This window comes from Stegostoma tigrinum, chromosome 30, assembly GCF_030684315.1.
Source record: "Stegostoma tigrinum isolate sSteTig4 chromosome 30, sSteTig4.hap1, whole genome shotgun sequence".
Lineage (NCBI taxonomy): Eukaryota > Metazoa > Chordata > Chondrichthyes > Orectolobiformes > Stegostomatidae > Stegostoma > Stegostoma tigrinum.
Genome location: NC_081383.1, coordinates 22022328 through 22049219, shown reverse-complemented (window position 1 = coordinate 22049219; position 26892 = coordinate 22022328). Strand labels below are relative to the sequence as shown.

Genomic DNA, 26892 nt, shown 5'->3' with positions numbered 1-26892 from the left:
AAGTAGAAGCAGTAGTAGATCATACAGTCCCTGATCCGTTCTGATAGTCAATACAATTGTTGCTGATCTTCTGCCTCAACTCCACTTTCTTGGATATTCCTCATATCCCTTGATCTCTTGAGAAACCCAAGGATCCACTCATCCTTATCTGAGATCTATAACCTTCTCCATGGGAGGATTCGAAAGATTCACATCACTGAATGGAAAAATTGTCTGCTCATCTTAGTATTGCAATCGACCCATACCATATATAGTATATAGTCATAAATTGATAGAATTGAAGTTATAGCTTTCCCTTCTTTTTGTGAATCCTGTAAACCATGCCGCCTCCCTGACATGATCTAAGAAGTGAGGGAGTTTCTTCAGCCTCTTCTGATGGACTTTGACTTGTCTTGACTGTACTGCTGTGATCTGTTATCTCCAGCGAATAACATCTGTGTAAACTGTGAAGCCCCATTTTGGAAGTGTTCACCTGAGATCGCCTCTCATTGTAATGAAGAACTGTAATGGTGTTAGCACTTATGATATAAGCACAAGTATATGTGCAGTTTATTTTGCAGAGGCAGCGGAGCATGTATCTAACTCAGCTTTCTGCATTCTTCAGAATGCTTAGCACATTATAATGATGTGTGAATTACTGTTAACAGATTAACACTTTATTCAACTCATCCATTTGCAAAGATAAACTGCCAACTCATCAAACCTAGGCTCTGTCTAAAGTTACTCTAGTCTAAAGCTAATGGTTCAGATTTTGTGATTGTAATGACAGCCAAACTGTCATTACCTTATGAAAATAACAACAACATGTACGCATGCGCAGCTAAGCAAGGAAGTCCTGAAATTACTGTAAGTGGTTCCCTGCTGCTCCATGGCCTGTGCTGTTGAAATTTCTGCAGACAGCAATCTTTTTAGAAATGACATGATCTTGCCCCCTTTTTTTTTTGCTGCAATATCACTGCTTAAAATCTCACAAAAATATTATGTTTTGTTGATATAGGTTAAAAATTAAGATACAATGATCTGAATATTCTTGCTGGCTATGTAAATCTAATTTTATATTTTAGTCCAATCTTTTTATTTTGCATTCTTCAAGATAGTTGGTAAGCAACATTGTTTTGATAATGATCATGCAGTTATTTGGACTTGCAGCACAACACATTTAAATCCTGTTAGTTCAACTTCATTTTCCTCCCTTCACTTGATGTTCTTTGGAAACCTTACCTAACAAAGATGCACTTACCTTATACCATGCAAAATAGACAGATGAAAAATTGTCAGATCGAAATTGCCAGCATAAAATAAACAAGACCATCTAAAACAGTTGTAATAGAATGCATAACCATGTATCATGTAACTTGAGCCGAGGAGATATATGGCAACAGGAGGCAGTTGGCTGTGCAAGTGGGAGGAAAAGACTGTTGACAGCATCAGCAGGATCATAGAATTAAAGGATTGCTACAGCATGGAAGCAGACCATTTAGCCCATTGTGTCCACACCTGAGCCTCAGAAGAGCATCCCTCCCAGACCCACTCCCCTACCCTATCCCTGTAACACTGCATTTCCCACAACTAATCCACCTAGACTGCATAGCCCTGGACATAATGGAAATTAAGTATAGCCAATCCTCCTAACCTGCACATCTTTGGATTGTGAGAGGGGGAGTTTGCACAAACTCCACCCAGCAATACTCTGAAATGGAAATGAGAGATAGTCAGGAGTGAGAGTGGTCCATAAAATATTCCATAACAACATGAAGCTGTAATATAAAATACCCATTGAGATTAAGGCCAGAACAGCATATACACATGTTCTGACTTAAATCAACTCCATGTTATTCAGTTTCTGGTGCTTTTTCTGAAAAAAAACACCTGCTGATTAGTAGCATTTTAAAAACAGCCATTATCGGTCTGAATTTATCTGCATGAGAATGAGTTTTGAGCAAATTAATGTCAAACCAAAGAAATGCATTCTTGTGTAACGTTTAAAGCACAAAATTTGTGTAAATTGAGATAAAAAGCTTTGGGCATAATGTGAATATACAATTTGGACTACTTGTCAAATTATACCAGTATAAATAGCAATGAAGCAGTGATAAAATGTAATCAACATGGGATTTTTATCGTTTTGCTCTCCACAAATGCTCCCCCTCTGACTTGTCTGTCCTCGGCCTCCTCCAGTGTTACAGCGATTCAGAATGCAAATTTTAAGAACAGCACCTTATATACCGCCTAGGCACCCTACAGCCAGGAGGACTCTATATTGAGTTCTCCAATTTCAAATAATCTTCTGACCCATCCCCTGGCTCCCCTTCCAGCCCCACCTCTTCTCTTCTATTCCACCTTCTGATCTTCCCCTCCAGCCACCAACCGGATTCATCCCTCCCATTGACGAACCAGGTCGTACCTACTACCTGTGTCCACCTATCACCACCATTCCGCCTCCAGCCCTTCCCCCAGCCCCACCTCACTTACCTGCAGCTCCCCCTACCCCCACATCCAGTCCTAAAGAAGGGTAATACCCAAAATGTTGACTGCTCCTTTCATGTTTGTCAAACTCCACAAATGCTGCCTGACATGCTGATTGTTTGATATATTTCTGTTTCCATTAAATTAAACAAGCATTGTCTGGCTTACTTCTGCTAATTGAAACTGAGCAAATAGCTGATGCTAAACCAGGTGGGAGGCATAGTTGGGAGTTAGCAAGACCAACAGAGCTGGATACTGGAAATGGGTGAAAAGTATAAAATAAATTTTTTTGGATGGGCGTGGATGAGCAATGTCTGTGAAATTAGGAGATGCAGCCCAAGTTAAAGGGAAAAATAGTGCAAACAAGACAAATCAGCAGCTGTGGTCCACCGTTTGATTTGAGATAAATACAATGCAAATAGACGTCAGTTCAATTACATTACTCAGATAAACGAATTGGGTCTACACCAGAGTCACTTTTGAACAGTTGACTGAGAAGTGTTGGTATGAGTAGAAATTATGCTCTCCACCATTTATTCTGCTGAATGGACACCAACTTTGAGAACTTTGAGAGTCTGCATTTCTATTGAATAATACAGAAATCTAAATATTGCTGTTGATGACTCTATACTACTCTGGAGGTTATGTGCATTAAGGCTCCCAGTGTGCATTCACAAAGCAATCAGTGAATTCATGAAAAGTTTTATTTAATTTCTGCTATTTTTGCTGTACTAAACTTCGATAGAAGATACACGTTGTGAAAGAGACACAACTAGATTTCCTGTAACAGACTAAAGATCCCCATCATCAGCTTGATTTCTCCCAGGCTGATCTTTACTCCTTCCTTTGTCTGTCCAACTGTTGTTCACTCTCTGTCTCTGGGTTCCATCTCCACCTATTGCTTGGTCCTCTTTCCATCGCACCTTTAGCGCATATATCAACCTTTTCTGAGCTACAATCAGTTCTGAAAAAGAGTCATGGGACCTGAAAAATTAACTTTGCTTTTTCTCCACAGATGCTGCCAGACCTGCTGAGTTTTCCCAGCGATTCCCAAATTTTGTTACTGATTATTTCCTTGATATTATATTTCTGTTACTAGCAAATATGATAAGTGTATTTGGTTTAACAAAAAAATTTCAATTGTTGGACAAGGCTGTTAAGAAGGCATACAGTGTTTTAGCTTTTGTTAATAGAGGGATTGAGTACCGGAGCTGTACAAAACCCACCAATCAGAGGGTTAGATGGGGTGGATAGGGAGAGCCTTTTTCCTAGGATGGTGACGGCGAGCACGAGGTGACATAGCTTTAAATTGAGGGGTGAAAGATATAGGACAGATATAAGAGGTAGTTTCTTTACTCAGAGAGTAGTAAGGGAATGGAACGCTTTGCCTGCAACGGTTGTAGATTTGCCAACTTTAAGTACATTTAAGTCGTCATTGGACAAGCATATGGATGTATATGGAATAGTGTAGGTTAGATGGGCTTGAGATCGGTATGACAGGTCGGCACAACATCGAGGGCCGAAGAGCCTGTACTGTGCTGTAATGTTTTATGTTCTATGTAAGTACAGTTTAGGAATTTGTGTAGGATTTATATATATTTAAAAAATTCATTTTTGGATAGTTTATTTGGCTCCTACCAATAAAGTATTTTCTGATCATAAAAATAGTTTTAAAAAAAACCTCACAAATCAAGTTACAGCTTTGTAAGAGTAGCCTGACATTCATATAAATTGCCTTTTTGCAGACTAAATAAAGCACATCAGGCATGTGACTGAATACTTGAAAAGTAGAAAAACCTGACATCTTGGGCTATGGTATTTCTCCTTCAGCTTATTGAAGTATATCCATTTGCTCTACGGTGAAACCTAAAATAATTCAGATTCAATTTCTAGCTATAATTTCAAATGTGGAGTTGAGTTGCTCATTTTATTGAGGATGAAGTCCTGAGGACAAGCATGTAATAAAGATACTCATTGACTAGGAGGGCTTTCTCCTTGTGCCATATTATGTGAGTAATTCCTATTCTATTTCAGATAATTAAGCAATGAAAGTATCTTAATGGTGACCATGCAGTGAGAAAATTGTGCTAGTTTTAAAAAGCTGTTAACCTAGATTATGGACCACAAAATAAGCAGTGTATTTGAAAACAAAATAACATTACTTAAACTGGAAAAAATTGCAGATTGTGTATTGATTGCAGTCTTTGATAATTAGTACCAAAGTATATCAAGATTTTTAAAAAGTTTTTTTTCCTCTCAGTGCTATTGAAATTTGATACAATGTTTTTGGTTATTTCATTCCCCTATATTTCATGACATTTTCATATTTTTGGAATACTGTTTCCTTGCATAACATGTCACTTCTGCTGAGAAAATAATGAACCTCCTGTAACCTGTTATAACCAAGTGAGGAGGAGTGATTTGATTAAGAACTGTGGATGCTGTAAATCTGGAACTAAAACCAAGTTGCTGGAAAAGCTCAGCAGGTCTGACAGCCTCTGTGAAGGAGAAAACAGTTAACGTTTCCAGTCCGGTGACCCTTCCTCAGAACTGATGGTGGCTGAGAAAACGTCAGTTTATATACAGAAAATAGGGAGGTCGGTGGGGTAGGAAGTAAATGATAAGATAGAGCACAAAGAGAGAGAAAGACAGTTGGACAGACAAAGGAGTTGCTAACGATCAAGCTGGGAGGGTGAATAGTTGTTAAATGGGGACTGTTCGTGACTAATAACAGCAGGTGTGTGGTGGCAGGCTATGTGGTGACAAGGCCTGGTGTGTGGGTTGGGGGCTGGGACATGGGAGAGTTTAGACTCAAATTATTGAACTGGATATTGAATCCAGAGGGCTGGAGGGTCCCCAAGCAGAAAATGAGGTGTTGTTCCTCCAGCTTGCGTTGGGCTTCACTGGAACACTGTACTGAGCCAGAGACACAGATGTTGGCCAGAGAGCAGGGTGGTGCATTGAAATGGCAGACAACGGGTAGTTCAGAGTCTTTTCTGCAAGCGGAATGTAAATGTTCTGCGAAGCGGTCGCCAAGTCTATGCTTCGTTTCCCCAATGTAGAGGAGACCACATTATGAGCAGCAAATGCAGTAGACTAGATTCTTGGAAGTGCAGGTGAAGTGTTGCTTTACCTGGAAGTTATTTTTGGGCCCTTGGATAACAGGGATGGAGGAGTTAAATGGGCAGCTGTTGCACCTTCGCTGGTTACAGCGGAAGGTGCCTTGGGCTGTGGGCAAGGTGTTGTGGTGTGGATCAGGGTGTCCCAGAGGGAACGGTCCCTGTGGAAGGCGGACAAGGGAGGGGTATATGTGTCTGGTGGTGGCATCCAGCTAGGGGTGGCGGAAATGGCGTTTGATGATCTTTTGGATGTGGATGCTGGTGGAATGGTAGGTGAGGATAAAGGGATCCCTATCATTGTTGCCGGAGGGAGCAGAAGGGGTGAGGACAGAAGTGCGGGAGATGGGTTGGATCCGAATGAGGGCTATGTTGACAATGGAGCTGGGGAATCCTCGGTTGAGGAAGAATGTGGGCATTTCGGAGGCTCCTTTGTCAAAGTTAGCCTCACCTGAACATGTGCCACAGAGATGGAGGAACTGAGAAAATGGGATAGAGTCTTTGCAGGAAGTGGGGTGTGAGGGTGTATAGTCCAGGTAGCTGTTGGAGTCAGTGGGTTTGTAATGGATAATAGTGGCCAGTCTATCCCCAGAAATGGAAACAGAAATGTCGAGGAAGGGAAAGGAAGAGTCAGAGATAGACCATGTGAAAGTGAGGGCAGGGTGGAAATTGGAGGTGAAATTGATTGAAGTTTTCCAATTCTAGACGAGAGAGGGAAGCAGCACTGATGATATCGATGTATTGGAGAAAGAGTTGTGGGTGGGGTCTGGAACAGTACTGGAACAAGAAATGTTCCACTTACCCCATGAAGAGACAGGCATAACTAGGGCCCATGTGGGTACCTATGGCAACCCCTCTTACCTGAAGTAAATGAGAGGAGTTGAGAGAGAAGTTGTTGAGGGTGAGGACAAGCTCAGCCAAGTGGAGGAGGGTGATGGTGGGTGGGAATGGTTCAGGTCCTTGCTCCAGTAAGAAGCAGAGAGCCCTAAAACCCTCCTGGTGGGGAATGGATGTGTAAAGGGATTGCACATCCATGGTAAAGAGGAGGTGGCTGGTGCCGGTAAACTGGAAGCTTTGAAACCGGTGTAAGGCGACAGATGAATCATGGATGTATGTGGGTAGGGATTGGATAGGGGGGAGAAGACTGAGTCAAGGTAGGAAGAGATGAGTTCTGTGGGGCATGAGCAGGCTGAAACAAGGGGTCGACCTGGACAGTCCGGTTTGTGGATTTTTGGCAGGAATTTGAAATGAGCTGTGCGGGGTTGGAGGACTCTTAGTTTGGAAGCGGATGGGGGGAGATCACCAGATGAAATGAGATCTGTAACCATAGTGGATACAGTGGCCTGATTTGTCATGGTGGGGTCATGGTCCAGGGGAAGGTAGGTGGAGGTACCCGAGGGCTGGTGCTCAGCCTCTGCAAGGTAGAGGTCAGTACGCCAGACAACAACAGCACCATCCTTATCGGCAGCCTTGATGACAAAGTTAGGGTTGGATCTGACTGCATGGAGTGCAGTCAGTTCAGAGGGAGATAGGTTGGATTTGTTGAGAGGGGCAGTGAAATTGAGGCAACTTTTGTCACGTTTACAGTTCTCAATGAGAAGATCGAGTGCAGTAAAAGGCTGGCGTGAGGGGTCCAGGTGGAGGGAGAGTGTTGGAGTTGGGCAAAGGGGTCTGTGGGATGGGAAGAGGAGACTAACATTGACTAACAGTCCCCATTTAACAACTATTCATCCTCCCAGCCTGATCGTTAGCAACTCCTTTGTCTGTACGACTGTCTTTCTCTCTCTTTGTGCTCTATCTTATCATTTACTTCCTACTCCACTCACCTCCCTATTTTCTGCATATAACCTGACGTTTTCCCAGCCACCATCAGTTCTGAGGAAGGGTCACCGGAGTGATTTGATTCCCTCCTTGGTTGCAAAAATTGTTTAAAACCCTTTTTCTGTGTGAGGCTATACATCTCTCTAATAAAACTGTAGTTATCCAATATCTGTTGTATCAGTAGGGAGCCAATTACATACTTTGCTTAAGTGAAAGAGGAATTTTGTTTATTTGCTAACCCCGAGGAAAATCTAAAGGCATGAGGTCAAACATGTATAAAGTTTTTAAAAAAAGGTGCAATGTCCCGTTCAAAAGAATGAAGGGAATATACCATTTAAAGTCCTTAGGGTGCCGTTGAGGAGTAATGGAGACCATGGTGGCTTGAGTATTCAGTGGTGAATATTTCAGTTTTTGGTTCAGTTCTTGTTTTTTTAAAATCAGTTCTATCACTGGACTCTTTCTTTACATGAGGTCAAGACAACACTTTTTCCAGCTGGTTTGAGTAGCAGTCAATTATCCACTTGAAAAAAAAGAAACTGATCAGTATTACAGTTTTTGAGTTAATCTAGTAACTGCCAAAACTGGAAATAATTATGTAATCTCCAATATTTGGAACTGGACTTTCAGTTCAGATGATATTCTATATTTCACATTGGTTTCATTGTAGCTTGGCTAGCCGGTGTGTGTGATCAGGTGATTACTGTGACAATTTTCAGTTTATGATTTTCCTTCATACAACCATTTCAATCCATGAAATTATCAGGTTTAAGATTAGATGATGGCATTTGAAAATTAATTACCTGTATTTTATTACTGTTGTGACAAATTTCTGTCGGTGTTCATTTTTAAAGCAATGTATTCGTGGAAATTAGGGGTCCCTGGCTGGGCAAGCATTCATTGTCCATCCCTGGTTGCCCATAAGGTGGTGGTAAGCTGCCTTCTTGAACTGCAGCAGTCCATGTACTGTAGATAGATACACAATGCCATTTAGGAAGGGAGTTCCAGTATTAGTCACATTTGTCTTAAGGTGTTAATTTTTCTTTTTACAGAAAAATACAACACATATGTGACCCTGAAGGTTCAGAATGTGAAGAGCACAACTATTGCAGTGCGGGGAAGCCAACCATGCTGGGAGCAGGATTTCATGTTGTAAGTTTGAAACATAAGAATGGAATAATGACTTGATCCCTTTTAAGGATACCATTGAGGTATGAATACCAATGACCATTACCATGGAAACTGTATACCTGTAATGCAAATACAAGAGACAATCAGCTTTGTCACAGGTGCTTATCCTACCTGAGAGGCCAAGGGAGCACTTTTTCTTGTAGAAGTCCAAAGTCTATCTCCTCTGCTTTGTCAAAGGCAGTAATATAACTTTGCATTTCTGTGATCAGAATTATGATTGGAGATATGAGGAAGACTTTTTGTTATCTCTGTGTAGGGGAGCCATTGTGAAAGTAATATTATGGCTCTGTAAATGTATTTTAAAACTAGTTAAACCAGATTAACTGTGTTCAAAATAATGGATTTACTGATAACAATTGTATTTGCTGAATAATGCAATCAATTGAATTTATCAAAGCAAGTTTGATCTTGCGATAGCTGTTCGAAAGCCTTTTGAAGTCAGGCCGATTTAGGAAAATTACCATCTGCCTGGTCTGAAAGGTTTAGCAATTTTTCAGTTCCTGCACAGTGATGTTGAAATTAGGAATAATTTTAATGCCTGCTGATGCAGTCACAAATCTTAGAGTCACAGAGTCATATAGGTTAAACGTGAGAGGGGAAAGATTTAAAAGGGACCAAAGGCACAATGCTTTCACGCAGAAAATGGTGTGTGTTTGGAATGAGCTGCCAAAGTGGGTGATGGAGCACGGAAACAGATCCTTTGGTCCAACTTTTCTGCACTGACCAAATGTCCTAAACTGATCTAATCCCATTTGCCAGTGTTTGGCCTCTGTTCCTCTATACCCTTCCTGTTCATGTATCCATCCAGATGCCTTTTAAAATGTCTCCATCACCTCCTCTGGCAGCTTGTTCCATACACGCACCACTTTCTGCGTGAAAACATTGCCCCTTTGGTCCCTTTCAAATCTTTCCCTTCTCATGTTTAACCTATGCCCTTTGTTTTGGACTGTCCTACATTGGGAAAAAGATCTTGGGTATTCACTTTATCGATGCTCCGGATTTAATAAACCTCCGAATTCACCCCTGTACTTCTGATACTCCCGGAAGAAATGCCCAGCTTATTTAGCTTCTCCCTATATCTCAAACCTAGCAACGTCCTTGTCAATTTTTTAGAACCCTTTCAAGTTTAACAACATCTTCCCTACTTCAGGGAGATCAGAATTGAATGCAGTATTCTAAAAATGGCCTCGCCATTGTCCTGCTCAGCTGCAACATGACATCGCAACTCCTAAAATCATTTGTCTGAACAATGAAGGCAGGCATGTCAAATGCAGCCTTCACCACTCTGTATACCTGCAAATCCACTTTCAAGGAATTGTGCACCTGCATTCCAAGGTCTGTTTGCTTGGCAACTCTCCCCAGGGCCTTACCATTAACTGTACAAGTTCTGCCCTGGTTTGTCTTGCCAAAATGTAACACATCACATTTATCTAAAATAACTTCTTGCTGCCATTCCTTGGTCAATTCGCCCAACTGATGAAGGTCCAGTTATACTCTGAGATAACCTTCTTCACTGTCATCTGTTTTGGTATCATCTGCAAACTTACGAACCTATCCTATATTCACTTTCAAATGATTTTATATAAATTACCAAAAACAGTGGACCCAGCTCTGATCCTTTTGGTACACCGTTGGTCACAAGCCTCTAGTCTGAAAAACAACACCATACTATAACCCTCTTTTTCCTATTTTCAAGCTAATTTTGTACCCAAGTAGCTAGCTCACCCTAGATTCCATGTAATCTAACTTTGCTAACTCATCTATCATTGCAGAACTTTAGTGAACACCTTGCTGAAGCCCATACAGACAATGAGGAAGGCAGAGCAGTAGGCAATCTTCTTTGTCACCTCTTTGAAAAACCCAAGTTAGTGAATACTATTCCCCATGCGCAAAGCTGTGTTGACTATCCCTAATCAGGTATTGCCACTCTAAGTGCATGTAAATCCTGTCCCTCAGAATCCCTCTAACAACTTACCCACCATTGGGATCAGGCACCCTGGTCTGTGATAAAACAAATATCTCAGCAAGGGACCCAGTAATTTCTTCCCTAGCTTCCCACAAAGTTCTGGGATATGCTGGATCAAGTCCCAGGGATTTATCTACCTTTTATGCATTTTAAGACCTCCTATTCTGTAATATGGACACTTCTGAAGATATGAGATTTTGTGTGTCAAAGCCTATGAGCTACTACTGATGAGCGCACTCATTGGCACCCCTTGTAGCTGACAGTACTGGAAAGGTTAACTGTTCAAAGTGTTGTGCTTGATGTGCAAGAGTATATGATGTTTATTATTAATGAATGCCAGTATGAGATTTACAAAGTTTGCAAATTCAGATTACAGTAGCAAAATTGAGCACATTAATATAAATAATAGCGCTGTTCTCTTCGGTGATGATTTAATCCACTTTATCTATATTGTCATTCTGGATTCGAGTCATTCTCCCTTGCATATTCTTTCATCTCTTTCTTTTATTGGAATCTTATTACTTTTACCTAAAAAGTAATTAATTGACATATCCATAATCTCTTACGGTTTGACATTCCTTCCCATTTTACTTGTATACATCCGTTTATGGTTATTAGTCTAAAATGCAAGTTAACTGCTCTCATTATAATAGAGAGAGGAAAGCATTTGTGCACTAATATTAGCAGCTGCCATATCAACCCACTGAAAGTGAACTGTGGAAGTTTAAGCTTGACAGTAGCTTGATGCATTATGTTTGTAATTGTGCATTCCAAAACTGATCTCACTGACTTGTACCCTTTGCATGACCATGTATCTTTGTTTGATTCAAACACTTTATTTATCCAATTTTTCCTTAAACATTAATGGTCAATGCCTTTACGTTCTGCAGTATCAAAACAACATTCCATGTCGCAGTAATCTACTGTTAAGGAATTCCTGTTAATCCCTTTATGATTCGGTTAGAGATGACTTTACATTGGTAGTCCTTGATCATTGATTTGCCAACAAATGGAAGTAGCCTTTTTTTAAAATTCACATTATTGGAACCTGCCATAATTTTAAAAGCTTCTCCTCAATTTCCTCTTGGTCTTTCCTTCTATTTCCTGGAAATGCTCCAAGTATTTCATGTCTATCCTCATAACTGTAGGCTTCCAGTTTTGGAGTTGTTCTGATGAATCTGTGCTGACTGGACTATGTACCTTTAATATCATCACTATAATTGGTTTCTTTATGTGGACGTGTTTTATTCTAACTAGAGCTGTCTTCAAATTTACAATTATTTCTACATCCTTATCTCACTTGTCTTGGGCACAATTTTTAAAAAAATTCTTGAGTTATTTTATTTCCTTCCAGGGTCTACTTTTTGGTTTTCAGGGCTCCTTTTTCATTCATGCTAACTGTCCCTCATTAGATGATGCAGGCATGTAGTGGCATTAGTTGTTTGTATTAGTATTGATGATTGGGATATTTGATCTTGTACAGAAGCAGAATGAGAAGAATTCATCAATATGCTTAATTATCAACTCTCATTAACTTTAAAGCCATAATACAGCGACAGTATTGATTTCTTAGACATGACATTATATATTGTCGGATGACCACAGGCATAATTTAGCAACAAACATTTTTCTTTTTTCATTTTTGTTCATGTGGATATGAATGTCATTGGCTGTACAGGACATTGGTGAGGCTGCTTTTGGAATACTGCATTCAATTCTGGTCTCAATGCTATAGAAAAGATGTTGTTAAACTTGAAGGGGTGCAGAAAAGATTTATAAGGATGTCTCCAGATTTTGGAGGGTTTGACCTGTAGAGTGAAGCTGAATCGGCTGAGGCTATTTTTCCTGGAGCGTCAAAGGCTGAGGGGTGACCTTCTAGAGCTTTATAAAATCATTAGAGGCTTAGTTTGGGTGAATGGCCAAGTGTTTTAAAAGGCAGGGGAGTCCAAAACTAAAGGGCATAGGTTTCATGTGAGAGGGGAAAGATATAAAAGGTACCTGCGGGAAAACGTTTTCACCAAGGGTGGTGCATGTACGGAATGAGCTGTCAGAGGAGGTGGAAGAGTCTGGCATCTGGATGGGTACATGAATGGGAAGTGTTTAGAGAGATATGGGCCAAATGCTGGCAAATGGGACTAGATTAATTTAGGGTATCTGGTCAGCAGTGATGAGTTGGACTAAAAGGGCCTTATCCTATTCTTACAATAGGACATCTTAATAGAATAATGAAATCTCTTCTGACCCCAAACCCCAACTCCATGTTACTCAAGATAGACATTACTGCATGTAAGATCACACGTTGGTTTATAAAATGCCCATACTGTTAAGTGAAGTGAATGGCTCCTGGACCTTCTGGAGGCTATAGAAGTTGGTAAGTGATTGTAAATTATGAGGCCAAGATGAAATTTTACAGCTCACTTGACATAATTTACGCTTCATAGACATTGCCAGGAATAATTTGTAATTTTAAACAAAATTGCTAAGATTGCTTGTGGCTACGATTTTTAGTCCAGACAGTTGGTCAATGTATAAAGTTTGCATATAATATGATGTGACAATGTCTTTAATCTGTAATGTGAGAGTGTCTGTTTATTACTTCAACCGTTTGGTGGACTTCGTGTTGCTCTCTGTCAATTTAAAAAAAACATTGCCCATTCCACCTGTAGTGGCCACCATTAGGCACTTATGATTTGAATGAGAATGGAAAGCAACAGAGTAGCGCTTCCTGCAGTAAATTGCATACTCACACTGTCAACCTAGATGACCCTCCTAAACCTTCTTGGGTGGAAAATACTGACAGACATTGTCCATGAAGCTTGCCCTGAATTGTTGGGGTATGCTTTCCAAGAAAGAGTGGAGTAAGATGTGAGCCACAGCTGTCACTTACCCACTCAGACTTTCATTTCAGGAATTGATGCTGTTTAGTTTCTCTCTGTCTGCATACAAATGAAGTCAGATTAGCAATCATGAGATAGCAATGCATCATCACATCCTAGTCAGATTCTCATTTCATAAAGCCATGAGGTGGAAAAGAGTGATGAAATGCTCTCTATTTGCCTGGATGACTGTGGCAGCAACAATGCTCAAGAGGCTTGATGTCATTCAGGACAAAACAGCCAACTTGATTGACACTCCATCTGCCATCTGCAACATTTAGTTCCTTCACCACTGATGCACGATGACAGAGTGTGTACCATCTACAAGATGCACTGCAGTAACTCATTATCGCTCCTCCAACTATGTTTTTCAAATCCACAACCTCTACGCTGGAAGTGCAGCAGATGCATGGGAACACACCTGCAAATTACCCTTCAGATCCTTCTGATTTGGAATTTTATTGCTGTTCCTTCATTGTTACCAGGTCAAAATTTTGGAACTCCTTTCTTAAGAGCTGTATGGTTGTTCTTGCACCCCAAGGACAATTGCTGCTCCAGAGGCAGCTGATTGCCACCTTCTCCAGGGCAATTAAGGATGGTCAATAATTTCTGTACAGTCATGAAATTTATTTTTTGATCTAAATTGGTATATATTGAATAAATTTAAATCCCTTCTAAGATATCTAATGAGGAATGAAAATAGTGTTTTGAGTATTTGATCATATTCTTCTCGTTACATTCATCCAGGGTCATATAATCATCACCTATTGTTGACTTTGATTTCAGCTAATTTTCATTAAGAAGCTATTGTTTTCAGATAGGTACCTCCAAATATTATTCTGTATTCTATATTTTCAGTTCCACCTTCCTCTCTTACATTGTTTAAAAGATTTTGGCCATTCTTAATTATGTTATTTTATGCATGTAGCTTTCAGTGCACTTCATCATGGCATGCATGCACAATATTTGGTTCCCAATACCTGTTGCAATGAGGATGAAATATTTTTGCTTTTTCCAATTGGATATGCATCTGTTCATACTCTGGATAGTCACTCCAAGTAGAGGGAATGTGTCTGCAGTCATTTATATAGTCAATGCAAGTTGCAAATTAATTGAGTTGAGGGTTTGCTTCAAATAATCCATCAAGCACTTTTTTAAAACTCATTTGTGGGATGTAGGTGTCACTGACTGGCCAGCATTTGTTGCCTGGCCCTAATTGGCCTTGAGAAGTTGGTGGTGAGCTATCTTCTTAAGCCTTTGCAGTCCAAATGCTGTAAGTTAACCCACAATGCCCTATAGGGAGATAATTCCAGGATTTTGGCCCAGCAAGAGTGAAGGAACAGTGATTATATTACCAAGTCAGGATGGTGTGTGGCTTAGAGAGGAACTTGAAGGAGGTGGTGTCCTCATGTCGACTGCCCTAGCCCTTTTAGAAGGAAGTGGTCGTGGGTTTGAAAGATGCTGTCTGAGGATCTTTGGTGATTTATTTCCGGGAGTGCCTTTTGTAGATGGTAGACACTGCTGCTACTGAATGTTGGTCATGGATGGACTGGATGTTTGTGGATGAGGTGCCAATCAACTGGGTGCTTTGTCCAGGCAAGTGGTGAGTATTCCATCATGCTTCTGACTTGTGCCTTGTAGATGGTGGACAGGCTTTGAGGAGTCAGGAGATGAGTTACTCGCTGCAGTATTCCTAGCCTGTGACCTGCTCTTCTCGCCACTGTTTGTTTGATGCGTCTAGTTGAATTACTGGTCAGTGATAACCCCCAGGATGTTGATAGTGGGGAATTCAGTGATGATAACACCACTGAATGTCATGGGGCAGCAGGTTAGATTGTCTGTTATAGGCAATGCATAGTCTGACATTTGTGTGATATGAATGTTGCTTGCCACAACAATTCGGGACAATTCGCAGGTTTGAACTTGCTGCATTTGAACCTGGACTGCTTCAGTATTCAGGGAGTTGCAATGGTTATAAATGTTGTGCAATCAGTGAACATCCCACTTCTGATCTTATGATGGAGGGAAGGTCATTGATGAAGCAGCTGAAGATAGTGGGCCTAGAATACTACCCTGACAAGCTCTTGCAGATATGTCCTGGAGCTGAGTTGACTGACCTCCAATGATCACGACCATCTTCCTATGTGTCAGGTATCACTCCAACCACTGGAGAGACCACCCTCTGCCCATTTGTCCCACCCGATACCCAGTGATTCCAATTTTGCCAGGGTTCCTTGATGTTCCTCTGGGTTGAATGCAGCCTTGATGTCAAGGGCTGTCACTCTCACCTCTCCTCTGGAATTTAGCTTTTATTTTGTCCACGTTTGAACCAAGGCTGCAATGAGGTCAAGAGCTGTGGAACCCAAACTTGGTGTCGCTGAGCAGGTGCTGCTTAATATCACTGTTGATGACACCTTCCATCACTTTACTGATGATCAAGAATAGACTGATGGGGCAGTGATTGGTACAATTTGGATATGTCTTGCTTTTTATTTACAGGACATATGTAGGCTGCAACAATACTGGAACAGCTTGACTAGGAGCACAGTAAGCTCTGGAGCACAAGTCTTCAGAATTGTTGCCAGAATGTTGTCAGGACCTGTAGCATTTGCAGTATCTAGTGCCTCCAATCATTTCTTGATATTGCGTGGAGTGAATCGAATTATCTGAAGACTGGTATCTGTAATGTGGGGGAACACTGGAGGAGGCAGAGATGGATCAATCACTTGGCATTTCTGGCTATGGAGTTATTGAGTACCGATTCATCAGCTGTGGGAGGACAATGGGTGGTAATCAGCAGAAGGTTTCTTTGGCCTTTTGTTGCTAATAAATGTTCATCTGCTAAATGAATAATAAAGTTAAAGTAATCTTGTCTTCAAAATCCTGTTGAATTTTTGTTTCAGTTACTGTTGTGTGTTTTCACATTTAACATCTCCTGTAGAGATAAAATAAGGTACCCTTCGTCAACTAGCACTTTCCAGGAGTACAGAAACTATGCCATATTCTTCGCAGCCATCAAAATATCATCATTGACAATGAGTGCCTCACCAAGATCTTCCCTACACATCCATTTCTCACCTTCAAATAACCACCAAACCTTAAACAGACCATTGTTCGCAGCAAACTACCCAACTTTCAGGACAACATCAACCACAACACCATATAACACTATCATGGGAACCCTCTGCAAGCCCTATCAGATCATTCACATGGACACTACTGTCACATGTGGAAACACCACCCACGCTTGCACGGCAGATACTCATGTCACCTGGCCAACATTGCCTATTTCTTACACTGTCGGCAAAGATGCCCCGAGGCATGGTATTTTGGCGAAACCATGCAGCTGTTCTGACAATGAATAAATGGACACTGTGCAACACTCTCCAGACATTTGGCCTCAGATCCTTGGGTACACATCCTCCAAGGTGGACTTCGGGATACACAACAATGCGGAGTCGGGATCTTGGGTTCATGTTACACTACGGGTGACCCCATCACACTATATGTTCTCACATGCACACAAACACACACACACACTCTCACACAAACTCTCATGTGCTCTTGCACTCGTGCGCTCTCTCGAGCGCTCACTCTCTGTCTGTCTCGGCCCCCTCGGATAACCACGCGCATATAAATCTATGGGGTGAATTTGCAATTGCAGATGCATTCTACTTTGACACTCTCAAAATTGTGTATGTTTAAAAAATGTTGCATTTTATAAATTCCTACATTGGAAATAAAACAAGTCTGACTCCAAGTTGATGCACAGCCAGATTCTAATCAAGACCTCACATTGTTTGACCTGCGATATCACCTTTGATATACCGAGGAAACTGATAAAACCTTTAGTTATCTTGGGGCAGTGACTTGAACACAATTCTGGAATTTGCATATTAATCTTTTCTAACTGATTAAAGATTTAACAGACATCTTCGGTTTGTTCAACACTACATCAACTCTATGAGCCTTTGATCTTTTGCTTATAAATTCTGTGTCCGATTCCACCTCTCCCACTGACACCTGAAGAAGGAGTGAGACTCCAAAAGTTTGTGTCTTCAAATAAACCTGGTGTTGTGTGATTGTTTTGAATTTGTCCACCCCAGGCCAACACCAGCGCCTGCAAATCATAGCTAAAATACTGTGGCAGTAAGCAGGATATTCACCCTTACTAATAATTAATTCCTTCTAGTTATTGATCAAAAATCTAAGTTGCTGTTTGAAAGTTGATAAAGTTTTACGTAGTGGAGATAATGTGTCCTTGTGGAATGACTAAATGAATTGGGTTCAAAATATTTTGAACAAATTATGAATTGCTAAATTGATAAATTATTTAATACACATCAGTAAAGAATTATATTTGTCTTGAACTGATGCTTGAAGGGGTCAACAATCCCAGAGAGTAATGAAGGCTATAATACAAATCTCAACAAGGATGTTTGGCAAAGAATAGCTCAGATTTGGATCAAACCCAAGACCAATCAATCAGAAGGCAACAGCTTGAAATGTACACAACCCTGACATCATTCACAGAAGGAAGGATCACCTTGGTTTGAAGCTCCTTGATATTCTGGATCAGAATCCATATGTGATTTTCCTTTATTTTTAACTTGCTTAGATATTCACCATCATACTTTGATTTCAACTTTTTGAACTTCAATGCTAAAATAGATTGAGCAAAACTTTTACTTATAGAATAAATCTTTAATATTAAATATGAATAAAGGCAATAGCTTAAATTCAACTTGTGCCCTTGAATGGTTGCAATGATTTGTGCATGATGTGTTCTGTTCCAATTGCCTAGTTTTATTAAACTGGTGAGGGTTCAGAAGAGAATTAGAAGGATATTGCTGGATGTTTATGTTGTAAAGAGAGTCTTGACAGGTGGGATTTATTTCACTGGAATGTAGGAGGTTGAAGGGCAACTCTGTACAAGTTTATAAAATAATGAATGGTGTAGATAGAGTTAATGGTAGGTGTCTTTTCCCTCGGCTGGGGGTATGGAAACAGACCCTTTGGTCTAACTAGTCCATGCTGACCATGTTCCAAACTAAACTAGTCCCACTTGCCTGTGTTTAGCCCTTGTCCCTCGAAATCCTTCCCATTCATGTACTCATCCAAGTGGCTTTTAAATATTATGTTCGTACCTGTACCCACCACTTTCTCCAAAAATTCATTCCACACATGAATAATTTACTCTGTAAAAAAAAGTACCTCATTTCCTTTTTAAAACTTTCTCCTCTCACCTTAAAAAAAAATTTCCCCTAGTTTTGAACTTCCCCACCCTTGGGAAAAGACCCTTCCTATTCACATTATTTGTGCCCCTCATGAAGTCCCAGCCTATCCCTGTAGCTCAAACCTTCCATTCCTGGCAACATCCCGGTAATGATAACATAGTGTGACTCTGAGAAACATAGGAACATAGAAGAAAGGATACCGTTTGGACCTTTAAGCCTACTCCAACATTCTCAATAACTCCACAGCCAAATCCTGCTTTATCCCCATAACTTTTGATCTCATTCACCCCAAGTGCTATATCTAGTCACCTCTTCAATGCATTCAATGTTTTGGCATCAACTACTTCCTGTGATAATTAATTCCATAGGCTCACCACTCTTTGTGTGAAGAAATGTCTCATCATCTCCATCTAAAAGCAGCTACCCCGAATCCTCATACTGTGACCTCTGGTTCTGGACACACCCACCATCAGGAACATCCTCCCTGCGTTTACCCTGTCGAGAGATGTTAGAATTTCATAAGTCTCTCTGAGATTCCCCCCTCATTCTTCTAAATTCTAGCGAAGACAATCCCAACCTAGTCAATCTCTCCTCACATGACTAGGGGACACATTTTTAAGGTGAGAGGCAAACTATTTCAAAAAGATGAGGGGCGCATTTTTACTCAGAGTGGTTTGCGCGTGGAATAAACTTCCTGTAGAAAGTGGTGGATGTGGGTACAATTACAATGTTTAAAAGACATTTGGATAAGTACATGAATAGGAAAGGTTTGGAAGGATATGGGCCAGGAGCAGGCAGTTGGGAGCAGTTTAGTTTAAGATTATGTTCGACATGGTTTAGTTTCACTGAAGGATCTGTTTCTGTGCTTTGACTCTCTGACTGTATGATGGATGATGGCTTTTGTGAAGAAATAGTATCTTTTTAATTTTCGGAAAGGACACATTTCTTTATGAAATTTATGTGCATTAGGTTTTGGCTCATTGTTTTACTCACTGTAGAGTTTACTTTAGGTAATTGGCCTTTATTAATTTCATTGTTGCTTCACATTTACTCATCTTGACATAGGCTGTAATGTGTTACGATTTTCAATTCGCCTTTGGTACGATTCTGCAAAGTAGACTCAGACTAAGACCAGACAACTGAAGGACAGTTACCAGAATGGATAGCAAGCTTGCAACAAGGCAGAAACAGAATGTTGAGGTGAAACGTAGTTACGTAAACAAGCTAAAGATGCAAAGTGATGTTCGACAAGGATTGATGCAGGGGAACACAACTGCTTGCCATTTACTTAAAGGCTCTGAAATCAGAGGTAGAAATTCAGAATTTGTGGTTGTTAGAAGATACACTGCCATAACTCACCAAGGCTTCTCCAATAGCACCTTCCGAATTTGTGACATGTACCACCTTGAAGAGCAGATGCATAGAAGCACCACTTCCTGCAATTCTTCTCTAAGTCTTATACAGCGCTGACTTAGAACAAATTACCATTCCTTCACTATCACTGGCTCGAAATCCTGACATTCCATTCCTACAGCTCTATGGTTATCCTAGTATCCTATGGATTGCAGCAGTTTGAGAAGGTGGCTCACCACAGCCTTCTACAGGGCAATTAGGAATAGGCTGACACTCCCATCCTATCAATTAATAAAAGAAAATGAGGTTCTAGTAATTAGAGAGGAGAACTTTGGCAATATACAGCAAGTCAGACATGCAGAGTGGGCATGAAATTAGTAAATGAGCATCCATATCACTAAGTTGGTACATTTTGGTTGTAAATGCAGGTAAGTCACAATCTTGGAAAATGGTTCAAATGGCACCCTTTATTTGTGTTTATTTTGCCCTTTTACTAGAATATCAAGTGGAGAAGATTTGTGGTGCCAGTGCACTTTATGAATACATATTATAGCATTTGCCAGTCAAGCTTTGCTTAAAACATTTACTCAACCAGACCCTCAAATTTTGTCCTGGGTGCAAAGATTCCTTAGTTGTGGATACATGTGAATATAAGATTTGTCTATGGTTTAATCTTGTGATTGAAGTTTTTGGTTTCCATGAAATAGTTAAAAGTTCTTGTAATTTACCGGTTTGATTTAGTAATGTTCAATTTTGAGTAATACTGGTGATTCAATTGTGCTGAATTGAAAAATGCATAAAATTTGTCTCTCTACTTGTTTCCATTGGCCATAATGGGAAATGGGTAGCCAGGTTGTCTGATGTTTGGTAAGGAATAGTGAAATAACAGGGTGAAAACAAGTTGGCACCATTGTGTTGCTTCCTTTCTGGGGTTTTGCTTACAATTCAGTTGGTTTCATTCACAATGAAACTTGCGTTGTTGTCAGTTGTCAATGACAGGATTTGTGAGAAACAAACTGCAAAGATATCAAACACTTCTTGAAGTTGGGAAGATATTTAGATTTGGAAAGGGGAAAATGTGTATCCACCTGGGGAAAGAAAACACCATGCATATTTCTTTGTATGCCTACTGCTCAAAAAGATACTGTGTATGACCGTGGTGATAAACATGTAGATAAACAACAGATGATGCAAACCTTAATCTGCTGTCAGGAATCAAGTCTAATGTATACAAAGTTCTATTTATTACAGATGAAAAATCAATGTGCTAGAATTTTTGCCAATTGAAATTTGTAAGGATGTTTAAAAGAACAATCTTTTCGTTCAAATTTTGACAGTACAAACGATTAGGAGAATCGATGAAATATTTGGGCTTGAATCTTTACTCCCAGGCCTGGAGTGCAGTGTTAGAAAGAATGCTAGCTTAGCTAATCTGGCAAGGAAATTTCCTTAAAAAGGCAAGTTTTGCCTCAATGGTGCAGGTATTATTGTGAGTCGGGTTTGCTGTCCCTGGAATGACTGGTGCAGAGAGGGCCAGCGGGGAAGGCCTGCGTTAATTGAATAAAATTGAATTCTAAGTGTCTATTCATGAATTCATTATGTTTTTAAAATAAAGTCACCCATGTTTTGCTTCTTCCAACTTGTTTAATTTGTAAGAAATACAATTTTTAACAATAGCCAGTCCTTGTTGCTGACCTTTCTGCTCCCCTGTCGTCTTGAAACAACTCCCACCATTACTTAACTGTGATTTTGGGTTAAAAACCAAAAGAACTGTGGATGTTGTAAATCGGGAATAAAAACAAAGTTGCTGGAAAGGCTCAGCAAGTCTGGCAGCATCTGTGGAGGAGAAAACAGAGTTAACGTTTTGGGTCCGGTGACCCATCCTCAGATCTGATGGTGGCTGGGAAAACATCAGTTTACGTGCAGAGGAATTATGTGATTTGGATTGTTCCTCAGTCCTGGTTATTTGCTAGGTGGTGTTCTGGCAGGAGCCGCTGCCCTTCCAGATCCCTGATTGGCAAATAGCTCCTGTGTTAGCAAATACTTTTATGGCAATCTGTATGACACAAAGCCCACATACAGTGTAGTTTCCCAGATGTTCCTGTCCTTAGATCTTAGGTGAAAGAATGCAGGAGAAGCTGGACCAGACGTTATCACTGGATGAGCTTACCAAGGCTCTTGAGTCCTTAAAAAAGAATAAAACTCCTGCTTGGATCTGCTATCAGTGTGCAAAAGGCGTGAGCATCTACGGCCAATTTGAACTGGCCTTGGGAGCCAAGGTAAATCAAAACAAGAGTGAGGCCATGTTCTTTGGGAAATGGGCTGGTAAATCCTTTATCTCCTTCACCGTCAGGACAGATTGCCTGAAAGATACCAGCCAAGTTGTACTCTGCTCTGTGGGACTTGACTGGCCAGGACTGGCTGGAGGTGTACAACAGTAATCTTCTGTCAGGTACCATGTGCAAATCCATGATGAAAGGTACTGCCACCCCCATGTACAAGCGGAAGGGGGAGAGCTATTAAATTAGACCAATTTCACTGCTGAATGCAGACACAAAATCTTGTTTAAGGTCATTGCCGACTTGGGGTCAGGTCTGTTCTGGGATCAGTAATTCACCCTGACCAATCCAGTGCTGTATCCGGCAGGATGATCTTTGAGAGCCTTGCGGTCCTCAAGGCTCTCAGGATTCAGTATGATCGCCTACGTGCAGGACAGGTGGTAGATGCCTGCCTCATCAGCCTGGACCAGGACAAGCTCTTTGACAGGATATCATACGTACATGTGGATTGTGCTTTCCAAAAGGGGGTTTGGAGAGGGAATTCACAACTGGATCCGACTGCTCATCGTTAGTACAGTCTTAATCAATAGGTAGGAATTAGAAAGATTCCCAATCAGACCTGGAGACGGGTAGGGCTGTCCACTCTCTCCTACCTTTGTTGTTTGTTGCATAGACTCAACAAAAGCTTCTATCAGGAGGGATGTGAGCCTGAGAGGAATGACTATTACCAGGCAGTGGAGGCCTGCAGCTCAAAGTGTCTTTGTATATGAACAGGTGTTGTTGTTTCCTGCTTGGATCTGCTATCAGTGTGCAAAAGGCGTGAGCATCTACGGCCAATTTGAACTGGCCTTGGGAGCCAAGGTAAATCAAAACAAGAGTGAGGCCATGTTCTTTGGGAAATGGGCTGGTAAATCCTTTATCTCCTTCACCGTCAGGACAGATTACCTGAAAGATGCTGGAAATATGGTTTGGAGGGCTGGGAGATGTGCAAAATCTTGGAAGGAGTGTATTGCCATGGTGAAGCAGAAACTGGTCTTTTGGGCGCAAAGCTCCCTCTCATTTGAGGGTAACAACCTGGTCCTCTTGTGTGAGGTTCTGTCTGTTGTACATTGTCTGGCCCAATCCCTGAAACTGTGCTGTTGCATTCACCTGAGCCATCTCCCACTTCATCCGGCAGTCTAAGATGGACCATGACTGCAGGAACTCCATGTGCAAAACTCTGGAAAGTGGATGCAAAATGTACCCAATGTTGCCCTCATCCTGATGGCCGCCTTTGTGTGTGGCTGCATCAAGACTTCAGTACAAAAATACCAGGTGTCACTACTTACTGAGGTTCTACCTGTTGCCAGATGGGACTGACCCTGTGGTGGCAGAAAGTTCCAAGTAGTTGGACCTTCCCAAACCACCTGTCCTTTGTGAAGAAATTTGCAGAGAAAAACACCTTTTGGCCACAAGTCCATCAGGAAGTGGTCAGCACTTAGCGTCCTTGAGACCCTGCAAGAAGAGGGTGGATCTTCTTGCGTGGCCCCCTCAGCAGACTGTCAAAGTAATTTGGCAGAATGACTCATCACCAGAACTTTCCAACAAGCGTGAAGACAATGCTTGGCAGGTGGTGAGAAGGGTACCAAGATCTTTCATATATGCGTGGTCAGTCTGCACCTCCATTTGGAGACCACCACATGTCATCTTTTGAAATGTGCCTTTGCAAAACAAGTCTGAAGAGAGATGCAGTGGTTTTTGTTGAGATTTGCCCTGAGCAACTCAGTGATGCAGGAGTCTATGCTGTACAGTATGTTCCCTGGGCCACACACTGAGGCAAACATCAGCAGCCCCGGGGGGCTATCAACTCTGTGAAAGATGCTGTTTAGTCTGCCCAAAACCTGTTAGCCTTCCAGAGCAAGTGTTGCAAACTGATACATTGCAGGTCCCGAACTATTTGCTGAGGGATGCAGTTAAGCTTGGGGTAGCTGTCTCCAAGACACAGTGGGGTTCGACCACTGTCTGAGGTCCTTATGCTGAAGTTAAATGGGATTCATTTAGTCATCGGACCCTCCTAGTGCCTCAAATGCATGTAAATATAGTCTTGTGTGCAAGAGATGCCATTTTGGATTGTTTGGATAGAGTCAAACTCCAATATTTGTTTCCTTGATATGTTACTGTACATTACCAAGCTGCATTTGACTATATAATTATATAAAGATATTTTTATGAGCAAGGTGTATTTTGAAATTTAAAAAATAGCCAAAAGCTCCTGGTAGGTAGAATTCCTATCATCGGGGTTATTGATCGAAGAAAAGACCTGCCAGTGACTACTTGTGGTTGAATGGTGCTTATCACTGGCAGGCCTACCGAGAAGAGGCAACATGAATGCCTCACTGTCTTTACAGTCAACTCTTCCACAAAATCTAACCCACATATAAATTCGATACTTGTTGCCCAGGAGAAAACCTCGACTTTAAATGTGAGTTTTTAAGATACTGAAACTGTTACCACAGGGCAACTGAGAATATTAATATTCTTCCAAATTTTAGTGAGGTAATAGGAAACAAGTTTCTTTAGTTTGTGCAACAGTGAAAATTTTAGGAGTTCTTGTGTAGAATACATTATAAGGTGTGACGATACCGGTGGGAAAAACGGTTGTTGTTCTCTTGAATGTACCTACATTTAAAGGAGCTAACAATACAGGATAATACAGTGAAAGTGAACAGTTGGGCCAATTTTGGGTTGTTCTTGCAGAACACCAACACAGATGCAGTTGGCTAAATGAACAGCTTCTGTGTTGCAAAATTTTATAGTCCATTAGTTATATCTCATTTCCTTAGTAATTAATGTATTGTGCATATTTTTATGTGAGTGGTAAAATAGACTATTAGTTTTGAACTTCCATCATTTGATTTTAATAACCAGGACCTCTTGTGGACTGGAAACAAGAACCGCTTACTTAAAGTGGCCACAGTCATTGTCTGACCATGTTGAGTCAAGTTCATAAAGAGAGAGCTCAGAAGAGCCAGGAGGAGACATGAGAAGTTGTTGGCGGATAGGATCAGGGTAAACCCTAAGGCTTTCGAGAGGTATTTAAGGAATAAAAGAATGACGAAAGTAAGATTAGGCCCAATCAAGGATAGTAGTGGTTAGTTGTGTGTGGAGTCAGATGAGATAGGAGAAGCGCTAAATGAATATTTTTTGACAGTATTCACTCTAGAAAACGACAATGTTGTCGAGGAGAATACTGAGATGCAGGCTACTAGACTAGGTGGGATTGAGGTTCACAAGGAAGAGGTATTAGAAATCCTTCAGAGGGTGAAGATAGATAAGTCCCCTGGGCCGGCTGGGATTTATCCTCAGATCCTCTGGGAAGCCAGGGAGGAGATTGCCAAGCCTTTGGCATTGATCTTTAACTTGTCATTGTCTACAGGAATAGTGCCAGATGACTGGAGGACAGCAAATGTGGTTCCCCTGTTCAAGAAGGGGAGTAGAGACAACCCTGGTAATTATAGAACAGTGAGCCTTACCTCAGTTGTTGGTAAAGTGTTGGATAGGATTTACAATCATCTAGAAAAGAATAAATTGATTAGGGATAGTCAGCATGGTTTTGTGAAGGGAAGGTTGTGCCTCACAAACCTTACTGAGTTCTTTAAGAAGGTGACCAAACAGGTTGATGAGAGTAAACTGGTTGATGTGGTATATATGTATTTCAGCAAGGCGTTCGATAAGTTTCCCCACAATAGACTATTATACAAAATGCGGAGGAATGGAATTGTGGGAGATATAGTAGTTTGGGTCGGAAATTGGCTTGCTGAAAGAAGACAGAGGGTGGTAGTTGATGGGAAATGTTCTTCCTGGAGACCAATTACTAGTGCTGTACCGCAAGTGTCGGTGTTGGGTCCGCTGTTGTTTGTCATTTTTATAAATGACCTGGATGAGGGCGTAGAAGGATGGGTTAGTAAATTTGCAGATGACACTAAGGTCGGTGGAGTTGTGGATAGTGACGAAGGATGCTGTAGGTTGCAGAGAGACATAGATAAGCTGCAGAGCTGGGCTGAGAGGTGGCAAATGGACTTTAATGCAGACAAGTGTGAGGTGATGCACTTTGGTAGGAGTAACCAGAAGGCAAAGTACAGGGCTAATGGTAAGATTCTTAGTAGTGTAGATGAGCAGAGAGATCTCGGTGTCCATGTACACAGATCCTTGAAAGTTGCCACCCAGGTTGACAGGGCTGTTAAGAAGGCATACAGTGTTTTAGCTTTTATTAATAGAGGGATCGAGTTCCGGAATCAAGAGGTTATGGTGAAGCTATACAAAACTCTGGTGCAGCCACACTTGGAGTATTGTGTACAGTTCTGGTCAACGCATTACCAGAAGGATGTGGAAGCTTTGGAAAGGGTGCAGAGGAGATTTACTAGGATGCTGCCTGGTATGGAGGGAAGGTCTTACGAGGAAAGGCTGAGGGACTTGAGGCTGTTTTCATTAGAGAGAAGGTTGAGAGGTGACTTAATTGAAACATATAAAATAATCAGAGGGTTAGATAGGGTGGATAGGGAGAGCCTTTTTCCTAGGATGGTGACAGCGAGCACGAGGGGGTATAGCTTG

At 41.1% G+C, this 26892-nt stretch overlaps 1 protein-coding gene across 1 annotated transcript in view; it reads left to right on the top strand.

The window, feature by feature from the left end:
- Positions 1-26892, top strand: part of LOC125465730 (protein unc-13 homolog A-like) — a 390692-nt gene that overhangs the window by 74510 nt on the left and 289290 nt on the right. The window contains exon 3 of the mRNA XM_059638582.1: positions 8453-8552. Within this exon, the coding sequence (XP_059494565.1) occupies positions 8453-8552 (100 nt within the window). The remainder of the gene's footprint in view (positions 1-8452; positions 8553-26892) is intronic.